Raw genomic sequence first — 20,196 nt, forward strand, 5'->3', positions numbered from 1 at the left:
GGTTAACAAGTACAATGACTAAAACTAAATCATGAAAGAGAACAAGAGATTTAAAAAAAACACCCTCTGATATTTTTCCTATGTAGGAGTTCAATCTGGAAAAAGCCATCCACAATTAACTCCCTAAGGTGACGTTAACGACCTCTATGTAATTAAATCAAACAAGTAGCTCCAGATTTTATTATTACATTACTTCTGCTTGTAATGTAATAGTTCAATGAAGAAGCCTTCAGTGGCCTTGCCAATTGTCCTAATACATTGGAACTTTTCCTCTAATTAAAAACAGAAAATGCTGGAAATACTGTGGAGAGAGAAACAGAGCCAACAGTTGACCTTTCGTTAGACCTTGCGTGGGTTAGTTCCACCCATGTCCTTACGAAAGGTCACAGACCCGAAACATGAACTCTGTTTCTCTCTCCACAGATGCTGCCTGACCTGCTGAGTATTTCCAGCACTTTCTGTTTTTGTTTCAGATTTCCAGCATCTGCAGTATTTTACTGTTGAACTTTTCCTATCTTGTATCTGCTGATTTTCATTTGCAGCAAGGTTTTCATCTTAAAAAAAAATTTAGCCATACTTCGAATACCTTTCTAGATCAGATTGTTGCTTAGAAAATGCTTCAGTATATTTTTGAAGTGCTATTTTCTAGAAATCAATGGTTATATTGAGAATTGCTAATCCTTCTTTATGTCGCTAACCCCTCCATCCCATTCTGGCCACGTATGAGAGGGCAAATTGCTACGATATCCATATCAGCCCAGATGAATAGCAAGAACAATACTCGGAGGTGTATGGGAGTAGGCTACTTTTAAAATGCGATCGGGGAACTTTGCAACTCAAAGTTAATTATGAATTTGGATAGCCTTTGAGCTGGGTGGAGCTTGGTTAGGAGATAGGAGACATGGGGCTCAACTTTCACCGTTTTTTTGGGCGCGCGCTGCTTTTTTTGGCCTAAATTTAAAAATCCAAGTGTCCCCAAAGATTGTGTGCCAGCGTAACTCAGTTAGTTGCACGCTTTTTTTTAGGTTTGTTTTTTATTGCGTAACCTGATGTCTGTGCCAGTTTTTCACATTTATGCAAGTTTGGCCAACTTTCGTTACTGCTAGGACGGCGTATGTGATCACTCCCAGAAAATCTTCTGGGCACTTAAGAAAAACCAGCGCACATCAAAAAATCGGCACCGAAAGATGCCATTGTTTTTAGGTGACATTTTGGAAGGAGTCAAGAACACTTAAATATGCATCATCAAGCTTAAAAGTTTTCAACTGAAAATGCAGAAAATTGAATTTTCATGCAATTCTTTAAGTTTGGATTTTTTAAAAAGTGCCACCCCACCACCGAACATCTCCAAACCGGGCTCGAGGGTCGGAGCGTCGGCCGGCAGAATCGGTCCCTTGCCCGGACACGGGGGGGTGGGGGTGGAAGCCGGGGGGGTGGGGGTGGAAGCCGAACTGAAGGGATGAAAACCCTTACACTATGCAGCAGCATCAAATGAAGCCCGGTGGGGGAGGAAGGTTTTCCAATCTAAGCAAGCCTATTGCACATGCGCAGACCTGGATGTGGCCCATGCTAGGGCGTCGACCTGGGGGAGAGAGACAAGAAAGAAGCTTGTCCTGCCTGCCGTTTTGAGCTTCTTGCAAAGATACAATTTAATCATGGGGGCAATACTGACAAGGCCACACCTTGTGCAAGCCTTTTGCATGATAGTGCTGCGGAGGAGACAATTGAATCGACGTCATCGCATGAGGAACCTCGGAGCACGTAGGATGATGGGCAGGGTGCCTTGCCCACGTCGGGTATATAAGAACATAAGAAATAGGAGCAGGAGTAGGCCATTTGGCCACTCGAGCCTGCTCCGTCATTCAATAAGATCATGGCTGATCTGATCATGGGCTCAGCTCCACTTCCCCGCCCGCTCCCCATAACCCTGCATCCCTTATCGCTCAAAAATCTGTCTATCTCCGCCTTAAATATATTCAATGACCCAACCTGCACAGCTCTCTGGGGCAGAGAATTCCACAGATTTAAAACCCTCAGAGAAGAAATTTCTCCTCATCTCAATTTTAAATGGGTGGCCCCTTATTCTGAGACTATGTCCCTTAGTTTTAGTTTCCCCTATGAGTGGAAATATCCTCTCTGCATCCACCTTGTCGAGCCCCCTCATAATCTTATGTTTCAATAAGATCACCTCTCATTCTTCTGAACTCCAATCAGTGGTGTAAGGCGCAGGGCTAATGTTCACCCAGTTGGGTGAGTTTTACTAGTCTTTAGCTGTGCTCCCTGGCTGGAGTGACATTTGAAGGATGTGCACTGGTTCTTCACAAATACTGTCTGACCCCAAGGCAAGTGGACCAACTTGTTAAAGAGCAGGACACTGTGATGGGACACCAACTGCTATGGCAGAGTGGTATACGACGAGTGTTTATGTCCTTGTCCTTCCACACCGACCGGACTGTGCCTCTATGGCGGGACATTAAAGGCAGGCCAGGCAATTCCCCTTGGGGAGGGAGGGAAATGGGATGAAAAATCACCACAGGCCGTTCTTGTGATCCACTTAGCAGCTATTTTCAAAGCAGCACTGACACAAACTTGGGATCAGGAATCAGGATACCCACCTGCCTTCATCAGAACATAAGAATTAGCAGCAGGAGTAGACCATTCGGCCCCTCGAGTCTGCTCTGCCATTCAGTAAGATCATGGCTGATCTTCGATCTCGACTCCACTTTCCCGCCCAATCCCCATATCCCTTGATTCCCCTAGAGTCCAAAAATCTATTTATCTCAGCCTTGAATATACTCAACGATTCAACATCCACAACCCTTTGGGGTAGAAAATAGATTTAAGAATAACAACCCTCTGAGTGAAGAAATTTCTCCTCGTAAAAGACTGACCCCTTATTCTGAGACTGTGACCCCTGGTTCTAGACTCCATAGCCAGGGGAAACAACCTCTCAGCATCTACCCTGTCAATCCCCCTCAGAATCTTAAATGTTTCAATGAGATCACCTCTCATCCTTCTAAATGCTGACCGAGGGCCGTGCTGCTCTTTGTCAGCCGGTGCGGATGCGATGGGCCGAAATGGCCTCCTTCTGCGCTGTAAATTTCTATATTTCTATGTAACTCCAGAGAGTATAGGCCCAGTTTACTCAATCCCTCATCCTAGGAAACAATCTTTGTATCCTGGTATGGCGAGACTCAAGGAAGAGGAAATACTTTGAAAAGCTGAACAAAACTAATTCATTTAACACATTTCTTCACTAAAAGTGTTGACACAGGGAAAATGTCAGCAAGTCAAACAAAATAATAAAAGAACATAAGGCCTTAGCTTGGCAGCTACAATTGAGTACCCAAGGGTTTAGGAAGGGTGAAGAAAGATAACTCGAGTTCCCACTCCTGCTAGAGAGCACACGTGCGTAGATGCTGGGTGAGGACATAATCGGGTAAGGGTGTGATGCTCCCAGTGCTTGAATAGCCCCAGTAGTCTTCTGCCACTCACGAGTGGTCGCTTGAACGAGGTACCAGGGGGTGCTTGTTGGGCTTGGGATCTTTCCCCAGTATTGAGTTGACATCTTCATGGGAGAAGTTGGGTGAAAATTGGTTAAACACACAGTGTCATCTATACTTTGACTTTTGTTGGTAATAAAGAAAGACTTGTGCCTTTCACGACTACTGGATGTCTCAAAGCCCTTTACAGCCAATGAAGTACTTTTTGAAGTGCAGTCACTGTTGTAATGTAGGAAACGTGGCAGCCAATTTGTGCACAGCAAGCTCCCATAAACAGCAATGTAATAATGTCATCTATTTACTATATTATAAATCACACGCACTTTATTCAGTTGAAAATCCCAGAGCTGTAGGGCTGATTCCACAATCCCATGCTTTCAGAATGAAGGCATTGCTGGTGGGGAATGTACCGAGGGTGCACAGCCAGCAATTTTCCATCCCATAATTTCCTGCTAGTAGTGTGAGATTAAGAGTTGGGCCCTTGTATCTAATCAAAACAACACGATCTTACAAAGGCTACAGTCCGAATCTAATGCGGAGAGTAAAATCACACGGATATGTGACAAAGTGGAGAAAAGCCTAGCTACATTTTTTCTCAAAAATCAAGTCAAGAGAATTGACGAAACATCGAATTCATTTTACATGGCGCCACATTGGGCTTTTTATGCCAAGAATCTTTTGGTGAATTCCCTTTGACAGTTTCTGACATTCAGTCTGAGTCCCGGTGTGACTCATTGAGAAAGCGCATCGTGTTTTGTTGTCTGTTGAATTCTTCGGTCTCCTGTCACAGGAAGAATGATATGGAATATGTTCCTTGTGCAATGCTGTCTTCTTTTTAATAAGAACATAAGAATTAGGAGCAGGATTAAGCCACACGGCCCTTCAAGCCTGCTCCGTTGCTCAATAAGATCATGACCTCAACTTCATATCTTTAGATTCCCCTAGAGTCCAAAAATCTATCTATCTCAATATCCCTAATAGTCTACAAGCAGTGAACATCAAGCAGAGTTGTTAAGCTAGTATAGGTCAGCAATCTCGTTATCTAAGCCCTGCATCTTAATTCACCTTAACTGTCGGGCCTGGATCGGAACCTCCCAAATAATTCCATCGGCACTCAAAATGTAAACATAAATATCTGTCCGTCTATCGATTTATGTATAAATGTACAGGTATATAGTTATCAATAGATTTTAAAGAACAATTGAGTTTGGTCCATCACAGCTTAGACATGATAAAACGGCCACAAACCAGAACTTTCAGCAATCTTAAAAATATAGATGAAAAGATCTTTGACCCTGGGATAGCCTGGCCCCTTCCCGAGTATTGAGGCCACTCGCTAATTCACAGAGACTTTCAACAGCAACCGTAGTTCGTCTCAAGTTGACCTCACAGGAGACGCCTGTTTCAGCCACTTTCACACAGGGAGTATCTGAAAAGTGATCTTTAGAGGACCCGGGCTAAGTTTAATTTTTGTTGGTGATAAAGAAAGAAAGGCTTGCATTTATATAGCGCCTTTCATGACTACCGGACATCTTAAAGCGCTTTACAGCCAATGAAGTACATTTTGAAGTTCAATCACTGTTGTAATGTAGAAAACACGGCAATCAATTTGCGCACAGCAAGCTCCTATAAACAGCAATGTTTCATTGATAGTGATTGAGAGATAATTATTGGCCAGGACACCGGGGATCACACTTCTCCGAAATAGTGCCATGGGATCTTTAATGTCCACCTGAGAGAGCAGACGGGGACGCGGTGTAACGTTTCAACCGAAAGATGGCACCTCTGACAGTGCAGCACTCCCTCAGCACTGCATTGGAGTGTCGGCCTAGATTTTTGTGCTCAAGTCTCTGGAGTGGGACTTGAACCCACAGCCTTCTGACTCAGAGGCGAGAATGAAAAACGGGCGTTATCGAATCACCCGTCCATTATACGCCTTTCCCGATTTTCCTTTTGACCGTCTGAGACTATTGGCAAAAGTTAAAATGACCTTCCAACAAGTATCCAACTGACTAACTGTGACCAACACCAAGGTGGATCAGCTATTTAACTTCTAAACAAATCGAGGGGACCTGCCAGCAAGACTCACTCTCTTCCATACAGATCAGCCATGCTCTCATTGAACGTTGGAACAGGCTCGATGGGCTGAATGGCCTACTCCTGTTCCTATGCTGCTATCATGTCGAAGATAAAAATACATGCTAACCTACTTTAGAATGATGATCACCCAACATTTTTTATATTTATGCTGCCGTCACTGGCAAGGCCGGCATTTATTGCCCATCCCTAATTGCCCTTGAGAAGGTGGTGGTGAGCCGCCTTCGTGAACCGCTGCAGTCCGTGTGGTGAATTTACTCCTACAGCACCGTCATAGGCCGTCCCTCGAATGAGGATGACTTGCTTCCACATGAGTTCACAGATGTTTCAGTAAAGGATCCGATATTCCAGTCCTGAACTCCAATTGAGGGGGTGGAAGATGCCTGTGCGTGGATTTTTTAACGTGTGGTGACCGTTGCACATCAGCCACCACATGGGCTTGACAGAGCTAGGCCTTTATCCAGTGGCAAGGCTTAACCAGGACGACTGGAGACCTGCTCTGCTGCACTGACCTAGTGTGCACACATATCGCAATGTGGGCTGGCCCGTGCTGCCCCTGGGCCCTGGGCTCTTCTGGGCCCCGTACCCTCATTTGCCTAAAGTACTGACTTTGTCGCAGCAGTTTGGTACAAATGAGCGGCTTGCTAGGTCATTTCAGAGGGCATTTAAGAGTCAACCACATTGCTGTGGATCTGGAGTCACAAATAGGCCAGACCGGTAAGGATGGCAGATTTCCTTCCCTAAAGAACATTATTGAACCAGATGGGCTTTTGACGACACTCCTGTAGTTTCATGGTCACCATTACAGATACTAGCTTTTTAATTCCAGATTTATTCAATTCACTGAATTTAAATCCCCCCCCCAGCTGCCGTGGTGGGATTTGAACTCGCGTCTCTGGATCCATTAGTCCAGGCCTGTGGATTACGAGTCCAGTAATATAACCAGTACACCTGTTTGCTGCTTCTGTTTTTGATCTGCTGTTGAGTCTAACGGGCCTTGCTGTACCAGGTTTTGCTAAATATCCACTTTTATTTCACAGTTGGAAGAATTGTTAAAAGTGCTGAGCTACAAATCACTAACTACGGTTGGAGATTACATCTCCTCAGTCGAAGGCCTCATTCCTTGCGGTTCATTTATCACCATAACATTTCATATGCACAATACTGCTCCCATTATTGTAGCATTTTTCACTCTAATTCCTGTGATTGTAACCACATTGCTTGAATTTTTAAGAGAGAATGTTCCGCACTCCTCTGGTGACAGCTGTCTGTGTGTAACTGATGTATGTACAGCTCTTCTTGCAGAGATACATATGCATTAGCTGCACAGGCACCACTCTCTCTCTCTCTCTCCGCAGAGCAGTGAGAATCTGGGCGTTGGAAATCTCCAATTGGAAGAAATTATCAGGTGAAAAATGCTACAATAAACTGCGGGCCTGCAGTCCTGTAAAAATATTAAAGTTTGACTCATGCAGGAAATAAGTCGGACGGTGGCTTCCGATCACATAAATCTATTTGTGCCACTTGCGCTAAATATTGCTGAAAATAAGTTGTTTTTAGATTGTATGGAGCGATATGCAGACTCATAGAACGGTTACAGCACAGAAGGAGGCCATTCGGCCCGTCGAACCCATGCCGGCTCTCTGCAAGAGCACCTCAGCTAGTCCCACACCCCCGCCCTTTCCCCGTAGCCCTGCAAATTCTTTTCTTTCAGGTACTTATCCAACTCCCTTTTGAACGCCACGATTGAGTCTGCCTCCACCACCCTTTGAGGCAGTGCTTTCCAGATCCTAACCACTTGCTGCGTTAAAAATGTTTTTCCTCATGTTGCCTTTGGTTCTTTTGCCAATCACCGTGAATCTGCGTCCTCTGGTTCTTGACCCTTCCATCATAGTGTGATTTTTTTTAATGTGTACGTTTACGCTCCGCAATAAAATGCTGTACTGCAGGTAACTCTCCCATCACGCACACCCGTTAACACAGGACAGCCAGTCTCATCCTTTTTAGAAAATGACCTCACTGCTCTCTGCGCCATATTCCCTTACTCACCCAGCGCTGCTCGCTCCCACTATGCTCCCTGAAGTGTGCGTCTCTCCCCCCCTCAGTACGCTCCTCAGTGCCACTCCGCTTCGAGGACCTTTTCCCAGTGAGGCGCTCCTCACTGCTACCTTGCTTGTAGAGGTGAACTGCTACCTTACTGATAAGGGAGTCAAGGGTTATGGAGAACAGGCAGGAAAGTGGAGTTGAGGCCACGATCAGATCAGCCATGGTCTTATTGAATGGCGGAGCAGGCTCGAGGGCCAAATAGTCCTCGAGGTATTCTCACTTCCTTGGTTCGAGGAGTGTTTTCCCTCACCCCCTACCTTGGGCCTAGAGTCTTCCTTCCTGGTACCTTGATTCTAGCACCCAGGTCTTGAAGTTTTCACCTTTGTTGACCTGGTTCTAGAAGACTTTGGATATTTAAACTCTAGATTGTACTCTTACATTGGTCTCCCAATAAAGAAAAGTGTGAAATTCAACTACTGGCTGGTAAACTGGGAATTTCAGCATGGTGGTAATGTTGCTGAACTAGTAATCCAGAGGCCTAGACTAATAATCCGGAGACATGAGTTCAAATCCCACCACGGCAGCTGGGGAACTAAATTCAAATTAAAAAACAAAGCTAGTATCAGTAATCATCATCATCATAGGCAGTCCCGCGGAATCGGGGAAGACTTGCTTCCACTCCTGAAGTGAGTTCTTTGGTGGCTGAACAGTCCAATACGAGAGCCACAGTCCCTGTCACAGGTGGGACAGACTTTCGCCGAGGGAAGGGTTGGTTGGGTGGGGCTGGTTTGCCACATGCTGCCTGCACTTGACCTCTTCACGCTCTCGGCGTTGAGATTCGAAGAGCTCAACGCCCCCGCGGGTGCACTTTCTTCACCGAGGACGGTCTTCGGTCTGGGACTCCCTGGTGTCAGTGGGGGTGTCGCACTTTACCAGGGAGGCTTTGAGGGTGTCCTTGTAACGTTTCCGCTGCCCACCTTCGGCTCGTTTGCCGTGAAGGAGCTCCGCGTAGAGCACTTGCTTAGGGAGTCCCGTGTCTGGCCATCAGTATTCACTAATGGTGACCATGTAACTTCCCACTTGTCGCTAATGTCCTTCAGGGAAGAAAATCTGCCGTCCTTACTCGGTCTGGCCTGTATGTGATTCTCCAGACCCACAGCAACGTGGTTGACTCTTAACTGCCCCTCTGAAATGGCTGAGCAAGCCACTCAGTTGTATTCAAGGGAGGTGGCTCACCACCACCTTCCCGAGGGCAATTAGGGAGTGGAAATAAATGCTGGCCATGCCAGAGACGCCCACATCCCATGAATGAATAAAAAATTATACCGAGCGCTCTGCTGCCGCCTCATTGAATTAACACATTGTACGTGTTCTCTTTTCATTTCTGCAGCTCTACAACAAAATGTGACCCTAGGCAGAGGTGCTCCTCAGCTGGATGTAAGAAGCTGCAGCAGGTGGACACCATGGAATGACTATCACTCTAAGGAGGCCATTTTGTTTGATTTGTGGCTGAATCCTTGAACGCGTTGCAGCGATGATAGCAGAACCGGAGTTACCCAGCAGAATCTCCTTCCAAAAGTAAGGAGCCATTTGGCTGTACCTCAAAAGAGGACCCGTGTTAATTATTTAAGGTGCGGGGAAAGATTCCAGTACAGTCAGTCCCAGAACAATTTGCTTCCTGAAGCTTTACTTCAAAACCTGTCGGGTTGACCATCTTGGCGAATTGGCACCCCAGCTCGGGTTCGCAACCAAAGTTCCCTTGCAGTGATCTGCAAGGTCCCATGCAGGCCGCTCACCGGCCTTTTCCATTGCAAATACCGCGTATGCGGGGAAATTTAAAGGGACCGCGCATTAAAAAAAAAACCAGGCCGGGCGAAAAAAAGTGCTGCTTACAGGGCACATTGTTCCCAACCCTCTGGGAATCACCAGGAAAAACATATTTATAGGTGCTTTAAAAAATGGTGTATTTTTTTCATTGAACACTTTCGTTTAATAGTTATAAAAAAAAATATTGGAGATGGGAAAAAAACAGTGATTGGAGGCAGGAGATCATGTGATGAAAACTAAAGCCAATTAGAGTTGGCAACCTTAACTTCAGCGGGTGCTATATATGCTGCAACTTTAATGATTGCACTGAGTGTTATTCACCACAATTTTTCTTGCTGATTGGTGCCTTCCTGTCAATGGAGTCTGTGTTAGGCTACTGAGCTAGATTTTCTGCTCATTGTTTATGAATGGTAGACAACAACAACAACTTATATTTATGTAAGAACATAAGAACATAAGAAATAAAAGCAGGAGTCGGCCACCTGCCCCCTCGAGCCTGCTCCGCCATTTAATAAGATCGTGGCTGATTTGATCATGGACTCAGCTCCACTTCCCTGCCCGCTCCCCAAAACCCTTTATTCCCTTATCGCTCAAAATTCTGTCTATCTCCGCCTTAGATATATTCAATGACCCAGCCTCCACAGCTCTCTGGGGCAGAGAATTCCATCGATTTACAACCCTCTGAGAGAAGAAATTCCTCCTCATCTCAGTTTTAAATGGGCGGCCCCTTATTCTGAGACTATGTCCCCTAGTTTTAGTTTCCCCTATGAGTGGAAATATCCTCTCTGCATCCACCTTGTCGAGCCCCCTCATTATCTTATACGTTTCGATATGATCACCTCTCATTCTTCTGAACTCCAATGAGTATAGGCCCAACCTACTCAACCTATCTTCATAAGTCAACCCCCCTCATCTCTCCAAGTAAACCTTCTCTGAACAGCCTCTAATGGAAGTATACCTTTCCTTAAATACGAAGACCCAAACTGTACGCAGTACCCCAGGTGTGGCCTCACCAATACCCTGTACAGTTGTAGCAGGACTTCTCTTTAGCGTCTTTAACATAATAAAACGTCCCAAGGCGCTACACAGAAGTGCTATAAAAAAAAATTGACACCAAGCTTGTTGAAGAGGTTGGTTTTAAGGAGCGTCTTAAACAAAGAAACATAGAAACATAGAAAATAGGTGCAGGAGTAGGCCATTCGGCCCCTCGAGGCTGCACCACCATTCGATAAGATCATGGCTGATCATTCCTTCAGTACCCCTTTCCTGCTTTCTCTCCATACCCCTTGATCCCTTTAGCCGTAAGGGCCACATCTAACTTCCTCTTGAATATATCCAATGAACTCGCATCAACAACTCTCTGCGGCAGGGAATTCCACAGGTTAACAACTCTCTGAGTGAAGAGGTTTCTCCTCATCTCAGTCCTAAATGTCTTACCCCTTATCCTAAGACTGTGTCCCCTGGTTCTGGACTTCCCCAACATCGGGAACAGTCTACCTGCATCTAACCTGTCTCGTCCCGTCAGAATCTTATATGTTTCTATGAGATCCCCTCTCATCCTTCTAAACTCCAGTGAATACAGGCCCAGTCGATCCAGTTTCTCCTCATATGTCAGTCCAGCCTTCCCGGGAATCAGTCTGGTGAACCTTCGCTGCACTCTCTCAATAGTAAGAATGTCCTTCCTCAGATTAGGAGACCAAAAATGAGCACAATATTCCAAGTGAGGCCTCACCAAGGCCCTGTACAACTGCAGTAAGACCTCCTGCTCTTATACTCAAATCCCCTAACTATGAAGGCCAACATACCATTTGCCTTCTTCACCACCTGCTGTACCTGTATGCCAACTTTCAATGACTGATGAACCATGACACCTAGGTCTCGTTGCACCTCCCCTTTTCCTAATCTGCCACCATTCAGATAATATTCTGGCTTCGTGTTTTTGCCACCAAAGTGAATAACCTCACATTTATCCACATTATACTGCATCTGCCATGCATTTGCCCACTCACCTAACCTGTCTAACTCACCCTGCAGCCTCTTAGCGTCCTCACAGCTCACACCGCCACCCAGTTTAGTGTCATCTGCAAACTTGGAGATATTGCACTCAATTCCTTCATCTAAATCACTAAAGGGGAAAGAGAGGTGGAGAGTCAGAGAGATTTAGGGAGGGAGTTCCAGAGCTTGGGACCTAGGCAGCTGAAGGCACGACCGCCAATGGTGGAGCATTTAAAATTGGGGATGTTCAAAAGGCCAGAATAGACTGAGCGCAGCGGTCTAGAGGGGAATTATAGGGCTGGCGGAGATTAAGGAGGTAAGGTGGGGCGAGGCCATGGAGAGATTTGAAAAAAACGATGATAATTTTAAAATCGAGACATTGCTTAACTGGGAGCCAATGTAGGTCAGCGAGCACAGGGGTGATGGGTGAGCGGGACTTGGCGCGTGTTAGGACACGGGCTGCCAAGTCTTGGATGACCTCAGGTTTATGGAGAGTAGAACGTGGGAGGCCAGCCAAGAGTGCGTTGGAACAGTCAAATCTAGAGGTGATAAAAGCATGGATTAGGGTTGACAGTTGCATTGGTCGCTGCCCAAGTCAACGTTCTTCTTCCGGCATGACTCTCAGAGAGGTTTGCCACTGATCCTGATCCTGATGCCAGCTGAGTCCATGATCAGATCAGCCATGATCTTATTGAATGGCGGAGAAGGCTTGAGGGGCCGTATGGCCTACTCCTGTCCCTATTTCTTATGTTCTTATACACTCCTAAGGGAAGAGTCCTTCCATTAGCTTTGTGTAGCAACATTGTAAATGAATCGAGAAGATTTCCTCTGGCCTGTGACTGTAGCAAGATTGTAAAGACACTGGAGTAGATTTTCAACTTCACCACCCAGGCAGTGAAGACGAAAATCTCTCCCGTTGGTTCATTGTAACCATGCCACAGGATACCAGCACTTGAATGCAGACTCATTCATCTGAAATTTTAGGCTCTGGTAGGGTGGTATCCCACTGAGCAATTACAGGACCATTCTGCAGGGGAAGTGGTGATGGGGTCATGCAGCAGCTACAGTACTCTAGGTGTGACCTCACCAATACCCTGTACAGTTTTAGCAGGACTACTGCTGGGGTTCAAATCCAGACCAGATGGATTGGATGAAAGTCAACTCTCTATTGTCCCACATCAGATGATTTTGGAGCAATCTGAACCCAGATCCTGATGGATTAAATTAACAATGTTATTCAGAGAGGCCAGAGGTTGGTTGCTGGGTAAAATGGAAACACATCTCATTGGTGGAGTAAAGGGTGCACTGCTAAAGTTGCTCCGAAGGAACATTGGGCTGGATTTTCGTTTTGAGTGCGCTTCCGTTAACGCCCTGGAGGGGTGGTAATGGGACTGGAAATGCTTACCGGCCGGGCGACTAGCTTCTAGCGCACCACCGGGAAATTTGGTGCCGGTTTTGTGGCGGCACTGAGCAGTATCGTCCGGGAGTGTCGCGCCAGTGTGTAACGCCCCCGTTATCGTCCCGATCTCAACATTTGTTTTCGCGCTGACCACGTAGCGCCCCCTAGTGATACCGCCAGAGAAAGCTGGCGTGCAGTGCTGTCCCGGCGGCAGTGAGGGAAGCAATGACTGCATGAGGTAAGTGTGACTATTTTTTGTTTTATTTTTGCGATTTATCTTTACTTGGGGTGAGCAATATATTGGGAATTTTTTTCCGTGCCAAATTTTTTTTCCAAGGAGACCTCTCTTTAGCAACAGATTTTCAGTTGCTCACCCGGCCTAGTGCCCTAAGAGAGGTGTGGAACGCCTCCCTTAGCACTCCGCTCCACTCTTGGGGCCCAGCAACCAAATTTGTTGGCTGCCGTCACAAACCATTTCACAAAATTTACCGTCCTGCCGACATTAGCGCCCTAAGAAGCCTCCAACCGAAAATCCAGGCCAAAGTTGAGAAGCGTTGCTCCATACCTGACCTGAGATCGCTTGCTGGGCAAACTGGAGGCTGCATTTTCCTATAACCCACCCATACAAGGCGCATTTAAGCCCATCCCTTGACTCCACAATTACCCCACAACAGTTTCCCGGGTCTGAGGTAATTTGCTCTGTATGGTGGACTCCGGTGGTATTCTCAGTTATCTCCAGGAAAATCCAGTTGTTTTTTCAATGGGACTGCCATGCAGCAGCAAAAGAGGAGGGAGCGTTTGGGCCGCAGCGAATCATTTACTGAAGGCCCCGGATATGACCGAGACATTGGCTCAAAATGGAGGGAGAGCAGGCAGCCAATAGGCCCACTCCCTCCATCTGGAGATATTGCAGCCTTCCTGCCGCTACCCCAGAGACTGCTGCCAGGCCTCACCTGGTGGTCATGGGGATTGGCGGTAAGAGAGGTGAATGGAAAGGAACTGGGCCAGGAAACCAGGCCCTGCCTCCCTGTTGGTGCTTGGAGGGCAGGGAAGGACTGGCCAGTGGCGGTCCCAGTGTGGGAAGGGGGAGAGAAATGAAGGATGTGGCTGTGGGCCTCGCTGCTTGATTTCCCCCGCTGTTTCTGCCACTATCCCGCCTGATTTGGAGCAGGATAGTCGAGCAAAATCCAGGCCTGGGTGTCTGTTGTGGGAAGTTCTTTGCCCTAGTGCTAATAGCCCTCCCCGAATAGAACCAAGGAATACTATCCTTAAAACTCTGATATAAATCCCATAAGATAGACCAACGACAACAAATTGTATTTATATAGTGCCTTTAACATAGCACGTCACAGGAGTGTTAGAAGACAAAAAAATAAATTTGACACCGAGCCAGATAAGAAGAAATTACAGTAGATGACCAAAAACTTAGAAACATAGAAACTTACAGTGCAGAAGGAGGCCATTTCGGCCCATCATGTCTGCACCGGCTGACAAAGAGCCGCACAGCCCTTGGTCAGCAGCCCTAAAGGTTACATACAAACCTATGAACAATGACGGAAAGACAAAGAGCACCCAGCCCAACCAGCCCGCCCCACACCACTACAACACCCCTTATACTAAAATCATCTACACTCCACCCCAACCGGAGCCATGTGATCTCCTGGGAGAGGCAAAAAACAGATAAAAATCCAGGCCAATTTAGGGAGAAAAAAATCTGGGAAAATTCTTCTCCGACCCATCCAGATGATTGAAACTAGTGCAGGAGATCAGCCAACTTGGTCAAAGAGGTGGCTTTTAAGGAGCGTCTTGAAGAAGGAAAGAGAGGTAGAGAGGTAGAGAGGTGGAGAGGTTTAGGAAGGGAGTTCCAGAACTTGGGGCCGAGGCAACAGAAGGCACGGCTGCCAAAGGCTGAGCGATTATAATCAGGGATGCTCAAGGGGGTAGAATTAGAGGAGCGCAGACATCTCGGGGGGGGGGGGGGGGGGGTTGTGAGGCTGAAGGGGATTCATCATCATCATCATCATAGGTAGTCCCTCGGAATCGAGGAAGACTTGCTTCCACTCTAAAAGTGAGTTCTCAGGTGGCTGTACAGTGCAATACGGGAATGACAGTCTCTGTCACAGGTGGGACAGACAGTGGTTGGAGGAAAGGGTGGGTGGGGAGTCTGGTTTGCTGCACGCTCCTTCCGCTGTCTGCGTTTGATTTCTGCATGCTCTCGGCGATAAGACTCAAGGTGCTCAGCGCCCTCCCGGATGTTCTTCCTCCATTTTGGGCGGTCTTGGGCCAGGGATTCCCAGGTGCCGGTGGGGATGTTGCACTTTATCAAGGAGGCTTTGAAGGTGTCCTTGAGGGACGGGCGAAGCCATGGAGGGATTTGTAAACAAGGATGAGAATTTTGAAATCGAGGCATTGCTTAATTGGGAGCCAATGTAAGTCAGCGAGCACAGGGGTGATGGGTGAGTCGGACTTGGTGCGAGTTAGGACATGGGCTGCCGAGTTTTGGATGACCTCACGTAGGGTAGAATGCGGGAAACAGAATTTGGCTAATTGAGTCACCATAAACTCTAATGTTGGGGGCTATCAGCTCTTTATATATCGTTGGTTCGGTCACTGGTTCTCCACTACGCCATTGGACAGAATCGAGAAGCTCCATCCTCAAAATAATGGTAAAAATCCCCAGAACACCATTTAATACAACAATGGAGTTTGGTCACCATAGACCAATACCTCCGGAGATTTGATGTACTTGTTTTTTGTTGCAGAGAGAACGAGAGCCACTCTGAGCCCGACAATGACCTGGAGAATCAGAGAAGGGGCAGCGGAAGCACTGCATCTGTGAGTAGAAGGAAATTTCCTCTCTTGGCAGTGGGATAGATGCAAGATTTGAAGCTGGAATATCACAAACTGGAGATTAACTATGTGCCCAACCGTGGCTCAGCGGGTAGTGTAATAGAGTTCTTCCTATTGGACTACTGCTCCACCCAGTGGACTACTTTGGTAATGCAACTACTGATATAAATACAATAAAAGGGTCATGTGACAACTGAAAGTTGGCGCCATCTTGTACAGTGTGTTTGTTAGTGATGTCGGAAGAATATCACGACCACCAGACATCTCAAAGCGTTTTACAGCCAATGAAGTACTTTTGAAGTGTAGTCACTGTTGTAATGTGGGAAACGTGGCAGCCAACTTGCGCCCAAGCAAGCTCCCACAAACAGCAATGTGATAATGACCGGATAATCTGTTTTTTTGTTATGTTGATTGAGGGATAAATATTGGCCAGGACACCCGGGATAAGGTAGCACTCTCGCCTCCGAGTCAGAAGGTTATGAGTTCAAATCCCGCTCCAGGAACAGGAGCACACATAAATCTAGGCTGACACTTTAGTGCAATGCTGAGGGAGTGCTGCACTGTCGGAGGTGCTGTCTTTCGGTTGAGACGTTAAAACGAGATCCCATCTGTCCTCTCAAGTGGACGTAAAGGATCCCATGGCATGATTTCGAAGAAGAGCAGGGGAGTTATTCCTGGTGTCCTGGCCACTATTTATCCCTCAATCAACGTAACAAGAAAACAGATTATCTGGTCATTATCACTATTGTGTATCTGTAAAGCATGCACTCCCATGTTCCGCCACCAGGGAGCTCATCCCCATGAAGTCCAAAGGGATCCCAGCATCCCTTGGAAGCACTGTATATAAGCCAGCCCCTAAGTACTGTTCCTCACTCTGGAGTGTCTTATTAAAGACTGAGGTCACTGTTACTTTAACCTCCCTGTGTGCAGCCTCATCTGTGTTAGGAACAGAATAACTGACGACGAGAATATGAATCCAATGCAAAGATGCAGCAAACTGGGGGCATTCTGGAGAAGTTCTTGGAGAGTGAGGACTGGGAAGCCTATGTCGAACGGGTAGACCAGTACTTTGTAGCCAACGAGCTGGACGGAGAAGGAAGCACTGCAAAAGGGAGAGCGGTCCTCCTCACACTCGCCGACCTACAGCCTCATGAAGAATCTTCTGGCTCTGGTGAAACCCACAGATAAGTCGTATGAGGAGTTGTGTACACTGGTTCGGGAGCGTCTTAACCCGAGGGAGAGTGTGCTGATGGCGAGGTATCGGTTCTACACGTGCCAGCGATCTGAAGGTCAGGAAGTGGTGAGCTACATCGCCGAACTAAGGCAACTTGCAGGACAATGTGAGTTTGATGGCTACCTGGAGCAAATGCTCAGAGACTTTTTTGGACTGGGCATTGGCCACGAGACCATCCTACGAAAACTTTTGACTGCAGAGGCACCGACCCTCAGTAAGGCCATTGCGATAGCACAGGCGTTTATGTCCACCAGTGATAACACCAAACAAATCTCTCAGCACACAAGTGCTAGCAATGTTCATAAATTAACTGGAACTGTGTTTGTGAGCAGAAATTTACAGGGCAGAAACCACGAATCTGCAACTGCCAGCAGGCCTCAGGTGACCCAGATGACTCAGAGTCCCCAACAAAGGGTGAATGCAAGGCAATTCACACCTTGTTGGCATTGTGGAGGCTTCTATTCAACCTATTCATGCCGCTTCAAAGGGTATGTTTGCAAGAGCTGTGGAACAATGGGGCACCTCCAACGAGCTTGCAGATGAGCTGCAAGCTCTGCAAAACCTGCTAACCACCACATGGAAGAGGAAGATCGGTCCATGGTGGATCAAAGCAATTTCAAGCCTCAGAGAGAGGAGGCAGATGCTGAAGTACGCAGGGTGCACACATTTTTGATGAAATGTCCACCTATAATGGTAAATGTAAAATTGAATGGCTTACCCGTAGCCATGGAACTGGACACTGGTGCTAGCCAATCCATCATGAGTAAAAAGATGTTTGAGAGACTGTGGTGCAACAAGGCACTCAGACCAGCCCTGAGCCCCCATCCACACGAAACTGAGAATGTACACCAAAGAGCTAATCACTGTCCTGGGCAGCGCCATGGTCAAGGTCACCTACGAGAGCACGGTGTACGAACTGCCGCTCTGGATTGTCCCGGACGATGGCCCCACACTGCTTGGAAGGAGCTGGCTGGGCAAAATCCGAGCGCTATCACATGTCGATGAGGCCTCATGTACCCAGGTTCTTAACAAATTTCCTTCCCTTTTTGAGCCAGGCATTGGAAATTTTTCCGGGGCGAAGGTGCGGATCCACTTGGTCCCAGAGGCACGACCCATTCACCACAAGGCACGGGCGGTACCTCACATGATGAGGGAGAGAGTGGAAATCGAGCTGGACAGGCTGCAACGCGAGGGCATCATCTCCCCAGTGGAATTCAGTGAATGGGCCAGCCCGATTGTTCTAGTACTCAAAAGTGATGGCACAGTCAGGATTTGCGGCGATTATAAAGTAACTATTAATTGTTTCTCGCTACAGGACCAATACCCGCTACCTAAGGCAGACGACCTATTTGTGACGCTGGCAGGAGGCAAGACGTTCACCAAGCTTGACCTGACTTCGGCCTGCATGACGCAGGAGCTGGAGGAGTCTTCGATGGGCCTCACCTGCATCAACACGCACAAGGGACTGTTCATCCATAACAGATGCCCGTTTGGAATTCAGTCGGCTGCAGCGATCTTCCAGAGAAACATGGAGAGCCTACTCAAGTCGGTACAACACACGGTCATTTTTCAGGACGACATATTTGGTCATGGGTCGGGACACTGCCGACAAAACCTGAAGGAGGTCCTCCAGCAACTGGATCGCATGGGGCTGCGGCTGAAGAAGTCGAAATGCGTCTTCATGGCAACAGAAATTGAGTTTTTGGGGAGCAAGATCGCGGCGAACGGCATTCGGCCCACAGATGCCAAGACAGAAGCTATCAGGAACGCGCCCAGGCCACAGAACGTCACGGAGCTGCGGTCGTTCCTTGGACTCCTCAACTATTTTGGTAACTTCCTACCGGTGTTAAGCACCCTTTTAGAGCCCCTACATGTGTTATTGCGCAAAGGTGAGAACTGGGTATAGGGAAAAAACCAAGTAATTGCTTTTGAGAAAGCCAGAAACATTTTATGCTCCAACAAGCTGATTGTATTGTATAACCCGTGTAAAAGACTTGTGCTAGCATGTGACGTGTCGTCGTACGGAGTCGGGTGTGTATTACAACAAGCTAACGTTGCGGGGAAGTTGCAACCTGTCGCCTATCCTTCCAGGAGCTTGTCTAAGGCCAAGAGGTCCTACAGCATGATTGAGAAAGAGGCATTAGCGTGTGTGTTCGGGGTAAAGAAAATGCATCAGGACCTGTTTGGCTTCAAATTTGAGCTGGAAACCGATCACAAGCCTCTCACATCCCGGTTCGCTGAAAACAAGGGGATAAATACTAATGCCTCAGCCCGCATACAAAGGTGGGCACTCGCGCTATCAGTGTATAACTATACCATCCGCCACAGGCCAGGCACCGAGAACTGTGCGGATGCTCTCAGTCGGCTACCATTGCCCACCACGGGAGTGGAAATGGAGCAGCCTGCAAACTTGTTGATGGTGGCGCAGCCCGCAGACTTGTTGATGGTCATGGAAGCATTTGAAAATGATAAATCACCTGTCACGGCCCGCCAGATTAGGACTTGGACCAGCCAAGATCCTCTGCTGTCCCTAGTAAAAAAACTGTATACTGCATGGGAGCTGGGCCAGCATCCCCGTTGAAATGCAAGAGCCAATCAAGCTGTTACAGCAGCGAAAGGAAGAGCTTTCAATTCAGGCAGACTGCCTGTTGTGGGGTAACCGCGTAGTGCTACCAAAAAAGGGCAGGGAGACATTCACCTCAGATCTCCACAGCACACACCCGGGTATAGTAATGATGAAAACGATAGCCAGATCCCACGTGTGGTGGCCCGGTATCGACTCTGACTTAGGAGTCCTGTGTACGGCAATGCAGCGTATGTGCTCAGTTGAGCAACGCGCCCAGAGAGGCACCACTAAGTTTGTGGTCCTGGCCCTCCAGACCATGGTCGAGGATCCATGTCGACGATGTGGGCACGTTTCTCGGTAAAATGTTCCTGGTGGTGGTGGAGGCTTTTTCAAAATGGATTGAATGTGAAATAATGTCGGGAAGCACCGCCACCGCCACCATTGAAAGCCTGAGGGCCATGTTTGCCACCCACGGCCTGCCTGAAATACTGGTCAGTGACAATGGGCCATGTTTCACCAGTGCCGAATTTAAAGAATTCATGACCCGCAATGGGATCAAACATGTCACCTCGGCCCCGTTTAAATCAGCCTCCAATGAGCAGGCAGAGCGGGCAGTACAAACCATCAAACAGAGCCTTAAACGAGTCACAGAAGGCTCACTCCAAACCCGCCTGTCCCG

At 47.4% G+C, this 20,196-nt stretch overlaps 1 protein-coding gene across 1 annotated transcript in view; it reads left to right on the forward strand.

Annotated features, from left to right (window-relative positions):
- The window catches only part of LOC139274902 (cohesin subunit SA-2-like), a 181,626-nt gene that overhangs the window by 52,328 nt on the left and 109,102 nt on the right, over nucleotides 1-20,196 (forward strand). Inside the window, exons 2-3 of the mRNA XM_070891629.1 lie at nucleotides 9,037-9,224; nucleotides 15,630-15,702. Of these exons, the coding sequence (XP_070747730.1) occupies nucleotides 9,181-9,224; nucleotides 15,630-15,702 (117 nt within the window). The 5' untranslated portion in view covers nucleotides 9,037-9,180. The remainder of the gene's footprint in view (nucleotides 1-9,036; nucleotides 9,225-15,629; nucleotides 15,703-20,196) is intronic.

Source organism: Pristiophorus japonicus, chromosome 10 (genome assembly GCF_044704955.1).
Source record: "Pristiophorus japonicus isolate sPriJap1 chromosome 10, sPriJap1.hap1, whole genome shotgun sequence".
Classification (NCBI taxonomy): domain Eukaryota; kingdom Metazoa; phylum Chordata; class Chondrichthyes; family Pristiophoridae; genus Pristiophorus; species Pristiophorus japonicus.